This window comes from Ochotona princeps, chromosome 24, assembly GCF_030435755.1.
Source record: "Ochotona princeps isolate mOchPri1 chromosome 24, mOchPri1.hap1, whole genome shotgun sequence".
NCBI classification, from domain to species: domain Eukaryota; kingdom Metazoa; phylum Chordata; class Mammalia; order Lagomorpha; family Ochotonidae; genus Ochotona; species Ochotona princeps.
In genome coordinates, this window is record NC_080855.1 from 14,808,865 (window position 1) to 14,827,078 (window position 18,214).

An 18,214-nucleotide genomic window follows, 5' to 3' on the forward strand; every position below is an offset into this window, starting at 1 on the left:
GCAGCTAGGACTTAAACCAGGATATGGCAAGCCAGCAGCACAAGATGCAGCTTTACCTGCTGTGCTGCCAGACCCTTTGTCCTGCTCTGTGAGCTGCATATCCCATATGGAAACCGTAAAAAGATAAGCAGTTTATAGCCATGCCATCCGTAAGAGAAAAATCAGTACATTTCAGCTATTTAGTTGTATTCGTGAAAGATGGTGATGGGGATAGGCTTGTCACCCGCATCCCGTGTGGGCGTGCATCCAACCTCAGCTATGTTCCTGATTCCATCTTCCTGCTGATTCCTACCCTGGGAGGCAGCAGGAAGATGGCCCACATCGTTGGGCTTCTACCACTCACATGGGAGACCTGGCTTGTGTGGCCAGTTCCTGGCTTTGGCCTGGCCTGGCCACAGCCAGCACAGGGGTTGGGAAGTGCAGCCTCACCTGCACGTTCTCCATCTCCTGACAGAATTTCCAGAGAAGTCCTACGAGAGCATCAATTATCAGGGAAAAACCTACGTACCTCTCACAAATACTAAAATATCCTGTTGGAAAACGGTGCTGCCAGCAGTACTGGTCATCCTCAGTGTGGAAAACCTTCTCTTTGTGCTTCTCTGAGGAGATGTGGCCTTGCCACTGCTTCTCACTATTGCAGTTCTTCCCGCACATCCAGCAGTGGAAGTCCACCTAGGTGTGCAAAGACACAGAGCCCACATCCCTCAGGGCACTCGGTCTACAGCCCACGTCCCCTTCCCAGGGAGCCCAGTCCCATGGGGCAGGAAAACAAGAAGCAGATCTACCACAGGAGGGCCAGCCAGTAGATAGGAAGCAGGGGGACAAACCCTGCCAGGTGCTCGGTGTGTCTACAGTGGGGAGGCCACAGGAGCTGGTGTGCAAACAAGGATGTTTGTTGGGAGGACAAAGGGCAGGCTCAGACAAGGACTGTGGACAGAGTTAACACCATAAGGAAAAGTAGAGAGGTCAGAGCCAGCCAGAGGGGACTAGGGGCCACTCCATTTAAGGCCATGAATGAGGTTCTCAGCGTGGACCAGGCTGGTGCCAAGTGCCAGGAAGTAAAGACACCACCCCTGTGAGGGACAGAGCCATGAGGGAGCTCTGCCATGGAGGGACTTCAGTGCAGAGGCCAACTTCTGGGTGTCTGGCCAGTACTTCCCAAATGCCCTGGGCAGAATTCTCTGCAATACTAGAAAAAACAGACCACCACTAAGGGAGGGCTCTTAGTGAGGAAATCTAACTACTCAAACACCCCAGGTCACTCTCAGGATGCAGCCAGTCCTTCTCTGGAAATGCCAAGGAGCACGGAGGTACACAGAGGAACTGGCACCAGGCCTTGGCAGAGGTGGGCACACACACACACACACACACATGCACTTGCCCAGGACGTGACATAACCAGAAAGGAGAAATGCCAAAAACCCTAGTGGGAAACAAGTAACAGAATATCATGTTTAAGGAACTGTTTAAAAACCACACCAGGTAAAACAAGACATTAAGAAATGTGATGACGATATGCCAAAACAGCCGGAAAAACACAGGGGTGGCTCCAGGCCCGCTGAAAAGGCAAGAAATGGAGCTTGTACTCCATTTGCAGCCTACTATTTATCATTCAGAAGCAAACAGTTAACATCCATTAGCTGGTGATGCTGGGCTCCAGACAGGGAATCACCCTCTTGAAGTACTTCAAGGCAAAGCACAGCAGTAACAGCCGCCAGTGACTTCACCTCTGCAGAGACATGGAGGTGAGGCGGGGGGGGTGAGGAGCTCTACCTGGTGAGCACCTGCGGCGCCCCCACTGCAGTGAGCGGCACACACTCTGCACCCCTGATCTCCCCATCGCAAAGCAGGTAGGTACAAGAACCAGCACGTGGACTCATACATCTCTGGCTCCAAAATCAGAAAAAGGATCAAGGACAGAAAGTGTTTGAGGATGAAGGGAGATAAGGTAAAGCAGAAAATCACAGAGGAGAGAAGGTACAGCACCGACAGGGGCCAGCCACATTCTGCAGGAGGCGAGGGGACGTGCAGCCAGGCCGGGGCAGGGGGCGAGGGGACGTGCGGCCAGGCCGGGGCAGGAGGCGAGGGGACGTGCGGCCAGGCCGGGGCAGGAGGCGAGGGGACGTGCGGCCAGGCTGGGGCAGGGGGCGAGGGGACGTGCGGCCAGGCTGGGGCAGGGGGCGAGGGGACGTGCGGCCAGGCTGGGGCAGGGGCTGCGGCACTCACGGTCACTTCGGCGTAGTCTGTTGGCATGTGAATCTGCTTTCCATTTTCCTTGTTGGTCTGACTGGTTACATCATCACTTTTTTCATTTTTCTGACTCTTTAGCCACAGTTCATAAAATTGCTCCATATCTTGTACTAAAGAAAAAAGAATTGCTTTTAGCAGCATAAACACCCTTAAATACACATGACATCCCACACACATCTGATATCAGCAAATGTTTTCAAAAGAAGACAGGAGAGTTGCTGCAGCTCAATTACAGCAGCCGGGGAGATGGAGTTCCGGCTAGGCAGTAGGTAAGCTCACACAGGTTAAAGTCAGCTTCAGATGGCCTTACCACAGGTATGAGTTCTCTAGATTAATTCCTTCCTGAATTGGCAAGGGCTATTTGAAAGTCAGGAACCACCTTAAGGACACTGCCTGCTATGCCCTGTGTAACACACTTCTACTATCCCACAACCACATGTGGCTACTTACATGGAGTTGGGGGTAGGAGCCCACGCACCCCCACATTGTTCATTAAGAAAGATGAGAAACAAGCTAGTCCTGGTCATGACTCTGACCCCAGTGGCAGGTATCAGTCAAGCCACAGTCCCAAAGACCTACACAGGAAAGTTTACAACACAACTGTGACCAGGTGCTGGTCAGTGGCCACCTCATGCACTGATGGTAAGAACAAGAATGTCCACCTTGCTGTCCAATGCTGAAGCTGGGGGCCTCAAGCTCTGCCTGCTTCACTGACTGCTGGGTTCTATACCGTGCACTGCAGGACATTGAGCAGCATCACTAGGGTCTCCCTGCCAGATGCCCACACAACACTCCAGGTCATGACCAGGAAACACCTCCAAACATCACCCAATATCCCCAGGAAGCACCTCCAGATACTGCCCAGTATCCCCAGGGAGAAGGGAAAGCGTGTCACAAAAATGCCCCCAAAGGCCCAGTGCAGTAGCCTAGCGGTTAAAGTCCTCACCTTGCACATGCCAGGATCCCATTTGGGTGCTGGTTCTAATCCCAGCAGCCCTGCTTCCCATCAAGCTCCCTGCTTATGGCCGGGGAAAGCAGCCGAGGACACCCTTGGGACCTTGCACCCACATGGGAGACCTGGAGAGACTCTGGGTTCCTGGCTTCAGATCAACTCAGCTCTGGCCGTTGTGGCCACATAGGGAGTGAATCAACAGACAGAAGATCCTCCTCTCTGTCTCTCCTCCTCTCTCTACAATCAAATTTCCAATAAAAATAAATAATCTTAAAAAAATTAAAGTTCCCAGATGAGAGCCACTGTGCTAAAACTTCTGGAAATGAGGATTTGATTAGAGTTGGCTTTGCTGTCTATCTAGGGTCTTCTAACAACACACTCCTGTCCCCAGGCCAAGAGGATAGAGAACCAGGAACCTTTCTCCTGATCCCTGACACACACACACAGCTTCAGACCAGCCTCACATCCTCCCTCCAGATGAAACAGTGAGAGCCTTGTGTGCAAAAGAAACTGGCTGCATGCACGAGCCAAGCACGGGCGTGGCAAGTGGCAGCCTTAAGCCGGAGGGTCCTTACAATCCAAGACGGCAGGTGGTGCACTTGTGTCATTTTACCGGACAGTAAAGAATAATGACCCAAGTAATGACACATTTTAGAGCCTACAGAGGTTATGTGAGGCTCCTCTCAAAGGCTTCTTGTGAACCTTGAAATCTGACCAAGATAAACAGTGTCTCCTGGAACCTTGGCACCTGGGCCTGTCCTCCCAGTGAAGTTCTAACCAGGTAAGCTCGGGGTGACTGCCCCTTAAAGATGACCATCTGACTCCAACAGGTAGCGGGGGATGGAACGCACCTCGTCCATTCCAGGATCCACTCAGAGGATGCGGACCTCCACTTTCCTGTCCAAATGTGACCTAGTCACACCCACGTGGACATCAGATGCCATTTGCCTGAGGTGTGGCCACATGTTCCAGCCACTGTCACCAACAGCGTGTAACTGTGGTATTCATGGACAGACAGCGTGTCGTCAGAGGGGACCATCCAGACAAGCTGGCTTCTACAACTTCACAGACGGCACAAGCACAAACTTACTGCCATTCTCCCTCATGTAGGTCCACACTTTTCGTTCCTCGGGGCTGTGAGCAAAGGAGCAGTTGCCAACGTACTGACATTTCCTCCCAGAAGCAATGTGGTTGCATAGCTGGATTTAAAAAAAAAAAAAAGACCAACATAATTTAAGAGAGAGCACACTTGGGAGACTACCTAAATCTTACATTTAACCAAAACTAACCAGTATTTTCTGTACTAATGCTTGATAATACAATGCTCAAGTAAGATTCATTTGATTCTGTTCAAATTGGCTATGAGCTCAAACGATGGGAAATGATACTGATAGTACATCTTCTAAGTCAAATTCTTCTGGAAAACTTGAGTTAAGAAAATGTTGGCAAACTGACTCCTTCCCCACACTTGCTAGTTACAGTGGAAAATACCTGGCCCTCTTGGTCAGGCAGTACTTGCTACCCTGTGAGAAGAACACTCGGCCACCCAAAACCTTCAGGAGCGGTGGACTTGCCCCGACTCCCCTAACTCCCTCAGTAGGCACTGTCTACAGGTAGTTATTAAGTAAACCAGCCCACAAAGTTACAAGTTTCCAAAAAACACCTCTTCTGATTGTTTGTAATTTAAAAATTAAAAAAGAAAATACAGTGATATTGGTGGAGAGTAAAGAAGTGGGGATGATGGGCCCAGCATAGTAGCCTAGCGGCTAAAAGTCCTCGCCTTGAACGTACAAGGATCCCACACGAGTGCGGGTTCTAATCTTGGCAGCCCCGCTTCCCATCCAGCTCCATGCTTGTGGCCTTGGAAGGCAGTCAAAGACGGCCCAAATCCTTGGGACCCTGCACCTGTGTAGGAGACCCGAAAGAGACTCCAGGCTTCTGGCTTCGGATCGGCTAAGCTCCGTCCATTGGGAAATGAACCAATGGATGGAAGATGTTCCTCTCTGTCTCTCCTCCTCCCTGTACATCTGACTTTGTAATAAAAATAAATGAATCTTAAAGAAAAACAGTGGGGACGCGCAGAATGTAGACATCTCGAGCAATCACAACAGTCAAGACCGAGGAACCCTCATCCTTGGGGAATTCATTCTTAAGGATCAATCAACTTGACTTTTTATAGCCTAAAGCCTAGGATAACAGATTACTGCCATAACTTTGTGTTTCAACAGAGCTGGCCCTGGACACTACTTGCCCTATGTAACATTACAGGCTCAGCATTTAAATTTTAAAAGCAGGAAGCCCCAACAGTGTTCATTCTCTTGGGCCAAGGCCAGTAGCCCCACCCTGAACATCTGTGTGAAGTTCACGGTCAACAAGACAGTACCGTGACTGCCTCGGTCACATTCCTTTCTCCACTGAGCTTCAATGAACACTTACTAGTTAGTAACAGAGAAATATTAACCAAGGACTCTCCAAGCTCAATGAGGAGGAGCAGAGAGAAAGAGAAGTTCAAGGAGAAGCCAGGCCCTGGAGGCAATTATTCCCATTCACAAGAGAGTAACCAGAGGCTGAACAACTTGACCAGGGCCCTTCCTGGCATACATGCATGGAAACACACACACTCTCTTAGGAAAAGAGCCCCTTAGCAATACCTAGTATTGTAGGGGAGGAAAGAGGAATTATTGCGGTGCAGCAGGGTGACACGCCACATTCAAGATTGCAGATGATGAGTAAGGGTCCCAAGCAGCTGCCTGTTCTCACCTGTCAGCTACAACAGCTACAACTGTTCTCACCTGTCAGCTACAACAGCTACAACTGTTCTCACCTGTCAGCTACAACAGCTACAACTGTTCTCACCTGTCCTCATGTTAGCCAATTCCTCAACACAAACATTGTCTCCAGTGTCTTTTAAACTGCAAGACCTCATCGGTCCAGAAAGCCTCTCTGCCCTTCATACATCACTGATGTACCTGACTCTAAAACCATTTGCAATGAGACAACAAACATGCCACCCTCTTGCAAAAGCTGACCTTTCTGGTGTAAACCTGATGATGCTGTAATGCAATCTAGGTGGTGAAAACTCACCTGCCTCTTCCTTAGCTCTAATAAGTCAGAGAGGGAGGCCTCATTCACAAGGGACTCTGAGAACCCCCTTCCCCTATTTCTGGGCAAAGTTTGTCTCCATATTTGCTCCATGGGGGCAGAAAGCTGACAGCCTATGGCTGCTGCAAGTGTGCCCGTCCATGATGTCACACGTGAAGCACCTCTGGACTCTGTCCAGACTCTGTCTTTTGGGGAGGGGGCAGGAGGAAGCGAGGAGTCCAGAGGCCACTGGAGCATGCCAGAGAACGCAATGCAGTGCCCCAAACTGAGCAACAGCCCAGCTTGAAGCTGGCTTGCTATTTTCACTCTAAAGACTTTTAAGAAAAATAAATAAATAAATAAAATTTTAAAAAGGATTTTAAGAAACACATTTCTCTTAATACTGATTATTTTCTTTTGGGTTATTTCTAGAAAGCCTTATAATGTTGAGTATCTTTTATCTATAATTGCTTCCTATAAAACATGGTAAAAACCAACTCATCAAGAGCCATTCTAACTAACAGTTGGCCTTGGGTCTGATATCAAACCTGAAGAATCAAAAATCATGATTCTCTCTCATTCCCTCCCAAGTAATTCATTTGAAAAATGTAAGCCCACATTCCAGTCCCTATCTCCTTTTTCCAAATAACTAATAAAATTTCTAGCAATATGAAAACTGTTACAGAAACATACACACACAAAGGAAAAGGAAAATAAAAGAGGAACCACTTAAATTTCATTACTGCTGAGGAGTATTATTTAAAGGACTTCAGTTCCAAACTGAATTACTACTATTTTCTAATGATTTGCAAGCCTAATTTGAAAAAAGTGGCTTAAAAATTACGTATGTACATCAAACTGTACAGGCATTTGTTTCTTTGTGGGGAGAGGACGGATGTTCCTCCACTTCTTAGTTTCAATAGACATCACTCTCATCGCTCGACGATCTTTGGTCCACCTAAGAAAAATGGAGTTCAGAAAAAACAGACACACTGGCAAAAGGCATCATATCAAGGGGGGACAAGGTTTGTGCTTGAAGGCCCAGAGATTTTCACAACCACTCTAAAAGAAACACCTTAGGGTGTTATCATTTCCCTCCTGACGGCTGTAAATAGGCCCTATAAACTCTAAATAAAGAATGGACAAAACACAGGAAAAAACATGGCTTTCAAATTCTTAATAGCTAACACCTAAAAAAAATACCTCTTTCTCTTCCCTTTTTGTAATTATGCCTAAATAACCTATTTTCCTCTGCTGCTCTTAAAGTCTTAATCTCATCACATCATAAATATTGTTTCCATGCACACAATACTTACGAATGTCTTGCTTTTGCACTACAATATTTTCTGTTTTTATCTGGTTCAGTGACTTGGCCATTTCTCAGACATTCAGCACATACAAATTTTATCTTCATATTAAGAGATCCAGGCATTCCTTGAGTGCCAAGTACCTTGAACAATTAAAAGATCAATCTTAATGGCATCAGAAAAGCAGTTCTCTGCCCAGCGCGATAACGTAGTGGTTAAAGTCCTTGCCTTGCACACGCCGGGATCCCATATGGGCGCCGATTCTAATCCCGGCAGCCCTGCTTCCCAACCAGCTCCCTGCTTGTGGCCTGGGAAAGCAGTGGAGGACGGCCCAAAGCCTTGGGACCCTGCACCCGTGTGGGAGACCTGTAGGAGGCTCCTGGATCCTGGCTTCAGATCAGCACAGCTCCGGCTATTGTGGCCACTTGGGGAGTGAATCATTGGATGGAAGATGTTCCTCTCTGTCTCTCCTCCTTTCTGTATATCTGTCTTTCCAATAAAAATAAATAAATCTTAAAAAGAGAAAGAAAATCAGTTTTCTGCAGAAAAATAAATCACCATGCATTTTTTAAAGATACCATGCATTTTTTTAATAAGAGCATACAATTTTCTCTCATTCAATGACCTGATTGTATTTATGCCCACATAGTTATCCATCACCAGTTCTCCCTTCAAAGGCAAGAGAGTATGATAAAAACTGATTACAGATGCTAGCCTTAACCTAGGAAAGCCAGTTTTGAGATGGATGACTGGAACCATTGGTTGGATTTTTGGCAGGGAGAGGTAGAGTAGAAGGTAAAAGGTAAAAGGAAAACTACAAACATAAACGCAATTCCCACACACTCTAAGAATCCCCAAATTAAACTATACAAGAAAACAGCATTCTACACTGTAGGCTGGTATCAGAGAATGACTAAACCTTCTTATGGTTAACTAAAAGATAAATTGTTTTTGATGTAAGAATTAATCATTGGCAGGGCCCAGCGGCGTGGCCTAGCGGCTAAAGTCCTCGCCTTGAACACACCAGGATCCCATATAGGCACCAGTTCTAATCCCGGCAGCTCCACTGCCCATCCTGCTTGTGGCCTTGGAAAGTAGTCGAGCACGACCCAAAGCTTTGGGACCTCACACCCACGTGGGAGACCTGGAAGAGGTTCCTGTTACTGGCTTCAGATTGGTTCAGCACCGGACGTTGTGGTTGCTTGGGGAGTGAATCATCGGACAGAAGATCTTCATCTCTGTCTCTCCTCCTCTCTGTATATCTGACTTTGCAGTAAAAATAAAATAAATCTTAAAAAAAATTCTAATTCTAAAAAAAAAAAAAAAAGAATTAATCATTGGCCAGAAAGGCCAGTAGGACGCTCACATCTTAAAAGGCCTGTCAGTTCAAGTCCCACTCTCCTGCTGCTAAGCCGAGGGGGCACAGGTGACATTTACAGCTCGAGAGCTTCAGCTCTTACCACCCACGTGGGGGAATCAGGATTCTACACTCCTGGCTTTGGCCTGGCCCAGCCCAACTGCTGCAGGCATTTTGGGAGTGAACCAGGAGATGGAAGATCTCTGTCTCTGTTTCTCTGTTGCTCTTAACTTTCAAGTAGATGAACATAAATATCTTTAAAAATGACTCAATGGAATCAACATTAAGAAATGTAACTGAAAAGTATGAAAAGTAAGTATAAATTAAGACAAGTAAGTATAAATTGTATTTACCAACAACCAATATCCACTAAGCAAGATAACCAAATACAGAAGTCAACGAGAGAACATACCTGAGCCTCAGGAACATTTGCTTCTAAACTTTGCCAATAACGCTTAGATTCTTGAACAATGGCATCATGTGAGATTCCTGGGAAACAGACAAACTCTAACTGTGTGCACTCAACAGCCACCCATCGAGCGACCTCTGGGCTTGGGAGCCTCATGCCGCCTAGCCCATCTCCAAGGCTTAAGAAACATCCTACTCCTCTTAGAAAATGGGGATTTACAACACAGGAATCTTTCTATCTCAGAAATACTACATGATGAACTTGTATCAGCATTTAATTGCAAAAGCCCACACCAAAAAGGGCAAGTCTAGAAAATTTAAGTGTTGGGCCTGATATGGTAGTCTAATGGCTAAAGTCTTCGCCTTGCACATGCCAAGATCCCTTATGGTCACCACTTTTTTCTTTCTTTTTTAACTTCTTTTTGTTAGAAAGGCAGATCACATTTACCGATAGAAGGAGAGACAGAGACAAAGATCTTCCATCCACTGGTTCATTCCCTAAATGGCCGCAATGGCCAGAGCTGAGCTAATCTGAAGCCAGGAGTCAGGAGCCTCTTCTGGGTCTTCCACACAGATGCATAGTCTCAACTGCTTTCCCAGCCACAAGCATGGAGCTGGATGGGAAATGGAGCAGCCAGGATATGAACCAGCGCCCATATAGGATTCCAGCATGTGTAAAGCAAGAATTTAGCCACTAGGCTATCCCACGGGGCCCTGGGCGCCAGTTCTAATCTTGGCTGCTCCACTTCCCTTTCAGCTCCCTGCCTGTGGCCTGGGAAAGCAGTTGAGGATGGACCAATGCCTTGGGACCTTGCACCCGCATGGGAGATCCTGAGGAAACTCCTGGTTCCCGGCTTCAGATTGGCTCAGTTCCAGTTATTGCAGCCCCTTGAACCAGTGGATGGAAGATCATTCTCTCTCTATCTCCTCTCTGTATATCCATCTTTCCAATAAAAATAAATAAATCTTAAAAAAAAAAAAATTTAACAGTGTGGCCACTTCAAGGCATGGGGAAGTTTGGGCTTCCACATTTCTGTTTCTTTATCCCTGACTGCTATTAGAGAATCATCCCCTGGCCAACTACAAGCCTACCTGTTTCACTTTGCATTATCCAGACTTTTAACTCCACCAGACTGTGAGCATAAAAGCATTCATCTTCCCTTAAACAACCATATCGAACTTCATGTCTACACAAATCAAGTTGACATTGACTATGAAAAGAACGTATTTTCGAGTATTTTACTGTTGTCTCTCGCAAAATGTGGACAAGGCACCTAAAATGAAAACACAGTGACATTCCAGTATTGTTCTGCCATAGCTTTAATAGAATAGTTCTCTCTCTCTCTCTCTTTCTGTCATACACACACACACACACACACACACACACACAGGGAATGAACAAAATAAAATCCAAGACATTTTGGAAACAAAATTTTTGAGTGTGGAGATCAAGATGCCAGCGTTCCCCATTGGAGTTCCTGGGTTCATCTCCCAGTTCCAGCTTTGTGCTATGTAGACCTCAGAAGGCAGCGGTGACTGCTCAAGCAACTGGTCTTTGTTACCCACTTGGGGACCTGGACTGAATTCCTGGCTCTTGCCTCCAGTCCTGGTAAAGCCCTGGCTAATGTGGGCATCTCAACCAGGATGAGAGCTCTCCTTCTCTACCAAATAAATAAATAATTAAAAAACCGGCATGGTGGCACAAGCGGTTAGGCCACTGTTTATAACACAAACTTCCCATATCAGAGTGGCAGGTCAGGTCCCAGTGACGGAGCTTCCAAGCCGGCTTCCTGGTTATGCTCCTGGACAGCAGTACATGATAACACGAGTAGATAGGCTCCTGCCACCCAGATGATAGAGCCAGCCCCAAAATACACATTATATTTTACTTTGACTTTGTACAAACTTAATATTCTTATACATACATAAATGTGTGTGTATGAATAAAATATCAAGTCCTAGAATAAGAACCCATTTTCAAATCTTTAGAAAAAAATAAATCACTATATGCAATAAGTGGACTAATGGAGAAATGTTAATTATACTTAATCCATGAAATATTTAAACCATATTATGAGAAGCTATAAACCAACAATGATTTACTATATTAAATAATCAAATTAATAATTATTTAATCTCCAACCAAATTTACTATCAGGTATTTTAAAACAACAACCAACCACCAAAGGATGGATATGTGTCTAGGGGTTGGGGGAAGCACTCAGGGAAGTTGCTATACCGGACCCAAAGACTAATTAACTTCGTCCCCTCCATCACAAAATGAAAAACTGGCTACTTACTTATTGTCTTCAAACTCATGCTTTGTAACAGGATGAGAACAGGAAGTAGAATTATCTTTATTTATTTTACTTATCATTCTAGGTTTATGATCAAAACATTTCTGAAACAGAGAAGGATTATTACAAAAAAATACAACATCACATTAAAATTTTGTTCCCCCCCATATCATCCATATTACTCAAGCTTGCCATCCTTCTATCAGTGAACATTCCACATGAAGTCCTAACTGTACTCAAGAGAACCACAGGAGCTGGTGGTCACTGAGTAAGAGCCACAGGAGCACCCAGCAGGACCCACGTGGAGTACCTGTTACTGCTGAGCTAGTCAGAGACTATCACCCATTTACAGGCAAAAAAAAAAAAAAGGGGGGGGGATCTTAGAGTACCTCACAAAGGAACATAAACTCTCCGAGATGTTCTTGGAGTAGTTTGAACACAGTCAGGTTGACCTTCCCGTTGCCACCAAAAAAAGCCTCGCGACTGAAGGCCCCTTTGCGTTCCAGCGTCCACACATCTATTTCCTCCTGGCAGTAGGCGAACGTGCAGTGGCCCGAGTACCGACACTCTTCCTCGGCCGCAACGTCTGCACGCAGGAAAAGAGAAGACACTTAAACAGCGCAGCGGGAGTTTCCAAAGCCAGTGAACTCACCACACTGAGGGCATCCTGGGAGTTAGAAACAATACGTGGGCAGGACCAAACACCACACACACATAAGCCTATTCAGGATGGGATTCTTTTTTAGATTTTTTTTTTTTTATTGGAAAAGCAGATTTACAGAAAGATCTTCTATCCACTGGTTCACTCCCCAAGTGACTACAACAGCCAGAGCTGCGCTGATCCGAAGCCAGGAGCCAGGAGCCTCTTCCAGGTCTCCCACATGTGGGTGCAGGGTCCCAAGGCTTTGGGCCATCCTTGACTGCTTTTCCCAGGCCACAACCAGGGAGCTGGATGGGAAATGGGGCACCCGTATGGGAACCCAGCATGTGCAAAGTGAGGACTTTAACCACTAGGCTACCAATCCGAGCCCACTCTTCTTTTTAATAAATAAAAAATAGGTAAAACTTTAAAAAGCCTTGATAGTCTCATGTACTTAAGTTTTTAAAAATTCAGAGACACTTACAGCTCCTGTGCCAAAAAAAGAAAATGCCAAGTTTTCCTCAAATCATCTTAAACACAGCAACCTTCTCAAAGCTTAGTTCAGTGTACTGACTCAGTTTAGACTAAGTCAGAGACTTTAAGGTTTGAGACGGTTTTCAGTTGGAAACCAGCACTGTGGCGCAGGAGGGAAAGCCTTGGCTGAGGACACTGTCTTCCCATTTCAGCACCAGTTCAAATATCAGCGACTGCAACTCCAATCCATGTCTCCACTAACAGCCCTGTGAACACAGCAGCTGAGGGCTCAAGTGACGGAGCGCCTGCCGCCCACATGGGAGAGCAGGCTGTAGTTCCGGCTGCGGCTCCGGCCATGCCCAGCTCCAGCTGTCTGCAGGCTTACAGGGAGTGAATCAGCACACGGAAGATTCCTCTTACTCCCTAATCATCACTTTGCCTTTCAAGTAAGTAAATGAATACACATAAATCTTAAACAGAAAAAACAAAAGTCAAGCCCTATTTCCCCATAAGCACAAAATATACCTGAGATGTTAAAAACGCTAGTAAAGAATGTTAAAGTGTCTGAGGTTTCAGTGTCAGGAACTTGCTGTTGGCCCTGTCTAAACATTTCCGGTAACATTACAGAAGCCACTGTAATCAGCAATCATGCATGCAGTGGATACCAACATAAGCAATGACACCATTTACCTTTGCATATATAATATGGTCCTTCATAATTTGTTTTTGTTGGCCTTGGACGTATTTTTTTCCATGATTTATCTTCAACATTCTTTATTCTACCAATTAAAATGTCCTTTTTACATTTATGATCTATATTAGCATGGTAAGTGAAATCCATTAACTTAGGGCCTGAAAAAGACAAAAAGAGGATTGCTTGTGAATATAAAACGTTAAGATGTAAGTAGACAAACATTAGTTACTAAAAAAAGTTACCATGAAAATCTCATTTTCACAACCGTAACATACCACTAGGCCATGGACGTATGGCCTTCCCTGCTGACCGTCAGATAATACATAATCCTGTCCTATCCCAGATTGCCAAAACGTAATAACCTTATTTAACTATATGGGAGATAATTTGCAAAGAACTTCCAAGTGCTCACACAAGCAAAAAATAAACACAAATCTAAGAAAGAAAATAAAGTTGAGACCAGAGCAGAAGAATAAAAAAAGTATGGATCTCATTTCTTTGGGGCAAAGATATGAAAATAAACTAAAGGAAAATACTTTAATTTTCACAAACATATCACATGTTGATCTTACACTACTTTTTTCTAGTGTTTGCTATCTTTGAGAATTCTCCCCTTAATACTCAGAACACAAAGAATTTCGTAAAAATTTCAACCTGCAAACTTCTGAAAGCAGATACCCAATTGCACACAGTTCTATGAACAAAACTATATCCCATAAGGCCTACAGGAAATTCAAAGACTTCAGTTAGAAGCTGCAGATGTTTCCTTAGAAAGATCACAGTAGGGTGACAGTGCCATTGCATGATGGGCTAAGCCTCAGCCTGCACACCAACATCCCACTGGGTGCCAGTTCAAGTCCCGGCTGCTCTACTTCCCATCCAGCTCCCCGCCTGTGGCCTGGGCAAGCACAGAAAGATGGCTCAAGTCCTTGACCCTGGCTCCCGGCCTCAAATCAGCTCAACTCTGGCCTCTTGCAGCCATCTGGGGAGTGAACCAGCAGATACAAGATCTCTTCCTCTTCGTCTCTCCTTCTCTCTGTTTAACTCTCCCTTTCAAGTAAAAATAAATAGATCTTGTATTTAAAAAAAAAAATCACAGTATGGATGAAGGCGTCACCAGAGCCATTAGCACTGACAGGCATTTGCAAGCTCCTACAAATCCCAAGTTACAAACTGGCTTCATGCTCTCTGCTTGCTTGTTTGCTCCTGACCTGATTTTACAAAACAGATCTGGCAAGCTGGTCTCAGGTCATGGCTTCCTTCAAGGGGATGTTTTGGAGTCACTGATGATGAGGGTTTAGTAATCGCACTTCCAAAGAAATTTCCAAAGTCATTTCTAGGCTGAGTTGAAATTCCCAGGAAACTCTCTGGAGCATAGAAAATTCCTGGTGCATTCATCTGCAAGAAGAACAAGAAATAAAAACAAACAACAGACAATGAATATTGTACTATCATGGCTACAGGAAGAGGACTCATTTGAGCTCAGCACCATGCCGTTCTGGGCACCCCTGCCACCCCAGGGCTCTCCTGTCCACACTGTCCTCCTCTGGGGGGCTAGGGCCCCCTTTGATCTTCTGAAACCATAAGGGTACACCCAGGGTGCTCAAACCTTCCCTCCACATGTCTGCAAGGGTGACTAATGTGCTATAACAGAACCAGTCCCAACACACAACACTTACTACTGGATGTTCCAGAACAGTCTTATCACACCAGTTCCCAAGGCACATGCAAAATTCAAGGGAAACCATTATGCTCAATCAACAACTCAGTAACTAAAGTCAAGGACCCAGGTGCCATTTAAACATATTCACCAAAGAGGAAGTGGCACTTACAAATAAAAAGGAAGAATTACTGTTGTTAAGCGTTGTTCCCTCTCTAGAAGTTGAGGTGGACAGATCTAAAATAACAACAACAACAACAAAAAAAAACTTCAGCAGACCTTTTCACTCTGATCAGGTAATTAGAACATCAGGGTTTGAAGCTCACTTGCTCTGATTCTCCCACATCACTCTCCCTCCCCAACTCTAGAGGCTTTCTTGTTCACCACTGACACTCAAGAGGGCTCTGGAGTATTTTTTTCCTCTACAAACCAAAAGCATGAACAACCCTTAGTCAAGCAAATTGAAATCAAAAGCTATTTTTGGAGCAGTAAGCTAAGGCAGAGCACGCCAAGTAGGACTGTTAAAAAGACCAAGTAAATTATTCACGTTCAAAACGAGATAAGAGCATCTTCTTTAACAAATATAAAAAAAAAAAAAAAGGGAACTCTTGATAACTCAAAAAAAAAAAAAAAAAGAAAGAAAGAAAAGAAAAGGTTCAACTCCTTTCTCTCTCCTAGGGTACACCTCAATGACTTCTTTCCTCTTCTGTCTCCACATCTTTCACTCTCATCAGCTGAAAATCTCTAACAGCTGTTTAGGTTTTTGTTCTATTAACCATCTCACAACAGCTCAGAAAAGCCGGAAGGCTTTTGTTTGTTGTTTAAAGTATATATATTAAACCCAGGCATACAGAAACAGGTATGAGGCCCAAAAGTCAGCAGTCTCCTGCAAAATTAATCATGAGCTGCGGAGCTCCAAGAATGACCCATCAAACAAATCCCACTCTCAGCACTCTGCACAGACTCGAAGTCAGCATTTACCTAGTTCACAGTTTCAAAGGACAACCTTCGCCTGGGCTCATGAAGACAGGACAGCTCTTTACTGAAGAATGTATTGTAAGTCCCTTTGCACCCAAAGAATCCCACATAAAAACCACACACAGTTGTATTCTCCCATCTCTGACACCTGATTTCCAGAATGGCACAGTTAAGACAAGAAAAAGTCAAAATGAAGGCTCAGGATTCTTTTTTTTTGTTGTTTTGTTTTTTTAGGATTCATTTTTAGCTACAGTGACATTAATCCAAGTACCTACTCCCTACAGTTCACTATGGTATTGCTACACAAAAACTTCCATAGTTAGAAAACCAACACAACTGTTTACAACTAAGGTTGGAGTCTTACCTCTTTTGGATTCACCCACTGAAAATGAATTTAAAGAAGAACAGAAATCTTCTAGGGATGAAGTCAAAGGCGGATACAGTTCTGAAAAGGAGGGTGGAGGAGCGTAGCTCGCCCCAATGGGTAAGGTTCCTAACAGAGATGCCGAAAAGGGCAAGCTAGGGCTGACGCTGGTTGTCGCCAGGGTTCCTCTCAACAGAGGTGGTGACTGGGGAAGAGAAGAGATAGGACAGCAATTCAGGAAACTGTTATAAATTTGGCTTAGCCATACTTTCAACACTCCCACTTAAAAATAAATCATTACACTGAATGATTGTGATACATAACAAAGTATAAATTAACAACAAGATGCATTACAAAAATTTTATCTACATAAAGCTTATTTCTTTTCCAGGCCAGTTTTTTTTTTTTTTTTTTTTAAGGACTGAGGCATAATCTCCAGCACTTTCAGAATTCACATGTTACCATCATGTCTCAATCATGCAAAATGTCTTTATGACTCTCAGTCTTTTCCCAACTATAATGCTCACAAGAATTTATTTCCTTGGGCCTGGCACGAAGGCTCAATGGCTAAAATCCTTGCTTTGCAGGCACCAGGATCCCATATGGGTGCTGGTTAGTATCCTGGCTGCTCCACTTCCCTTTCAGTTCCCTGCTTAAAGCCTGGGAAAGCAGCAGAAGAGGACAGCCCAAAGCCTTGGGACCCTGCACCCACATGGGAAACCCGGAAGAAACTCCTGGCTTCAGATCAGCTCTGCTCCAGCCGCTGCGGCCACTTGGGAAGTGAAGCAGTAGAAAGAAGACCTTTCTCTCTGTATCTCCTCTCTGTGAAACTCCTTTCCAATAAAAATAAAATAAATATTTTTTAAAAAGTTTATTTTTTTTCTCTTTGCTTTCTTCTCACCTTTGCATTAATGCCAAAATTCTGTGATAGACTTTTGCTCCGGTTGTCTCCATTAAAAACGACTGATTTTAACAAGTAACAACTCAAAACTTACATGCACACAAATGTTCCACAAAACACTGTCCCTTCCTTCTGAAGGATTTCTGATGCACTGTTATCATTAACCAGTCTTTTACTGATAAGCCCAAACGGCCAACTGGGACCAAACAGCTCCTTCTTCCACCATTGAGACTGGGATGACAGATACTAGTGATAACTGCATTCTTGTAATCATATGCGCCAAGACTTTACTTTCTCTCTCTTTCTCTTTTAAAAGTTATTTATTTTTATTGGAAAGTCAAATTTATTGAGAAAAGTAGAAACAAAGATCTTCAGCCTACTGATTCACTCCCCAAGTGAACACAATGGTCAGAGAGGAGCTGAGCTAAAGCCAGGAGCCAGGAGCCTCTTTTGGGTCTCCCATGCAGTACAGGGTCCCAAGGCTTTGGGCTGTCCTTTTCTGCTGCTTTCCCAGGCTTTAAGGAGAGAGCTGGAAGGGAAGTGGAGCAGCAGGGATTTTAACCAGCTCCCATATGGGATCCCAGTACAAGCAAGGCGAGGACTTCGGCCACTAGGCTCCCACACCAGGCCCGAGTTTATTTTCTTAAAGAGGATTTGTAGGGACTGTGAGGTGAAGTGGAAGGAAGGGTTTAGGGAATTTGATGAGCAATTGGCCACCTCTTTGCCAACACAACCTCCTAGAAACAAACAACTCCAGCTCCTCTCTCTAGATCCGGCTCTGCCTCAGTGGGCACTCTCACTCCCATCACTGCAACAGGCACCACACATTCTCCATCTGAGCTTTACAACTCC

General features: G+C 44.8%; 1 protein-coding gene across 4 annotated transcripts in view; it reads right to left on the reverse strand.

Moving 5' to 3' along the window:
• ZC3H7A (zinc finger CCCH-type containing 7A) overlaps positions 1 to 18,214 on the reverse strand; it is a 42,018-nt gene that overhangs the window by 1,153 nt on the left and 22,651 nt on the right. For 3 of the 4 annotated variants that reach the window (XM_058680268.1, XM_004586763.2, XM_058680270.1), the window contains 13 exons: positions 16,462 to 16,666; positions 15,292 to 15,356; positions 14,671 to 14,857; positions 13,456 to 13,617; positions 12,041 to 12,237; positions 11,655 to 11,755; positions 10,447 to 10,628; positions 9,359 to 9,435; positions 7,599 to 7,732; positions 7,135 to 7,240; positions 4,292 to 4,400; positions 2,226 to 2,359; positions 509 to 672 (listed from right to left, as the gene is read on the reverse strand). In XM_058680268.1, the coding sequence (XP_058536251.1) occupies positions 509 to 672; positions 2,226 to 2,359; positions 4,292 to 4,400; positions 7,135 to 7,240; positions 7,599 to 7,732; positions 9,359 to 9,435; positions 10,447 to 10,628; positions 11,655 to 11,755; positions 12,041 to 12,237; positions 13,456 to 13,617; positions 14,671 to 14,857; positions 15,292 to 15,356; positions 16,462 to 16,666 (1,823 nt within the window). The remainder of the gene's footprint in view (positions 1 to 508; positions 673 to 2,225; positions 2,360 to 4,291; positions 4,401 to 7,134; positions 7,241 to 7,598; positions 7,733 to 9,358; positions 9,436 to 10,446; positions 10,629 to 11,654; positions 11,756 to 12,040; positions 12,238 to 13,455; positions 13,618 to 14,670; positions 14,858 to 15,291; positions 15,357 to 16,461; positions 16,667 to 18,214) is intronic. The other variant, XM_058680269.1, reaches the window with a different exon arrangement.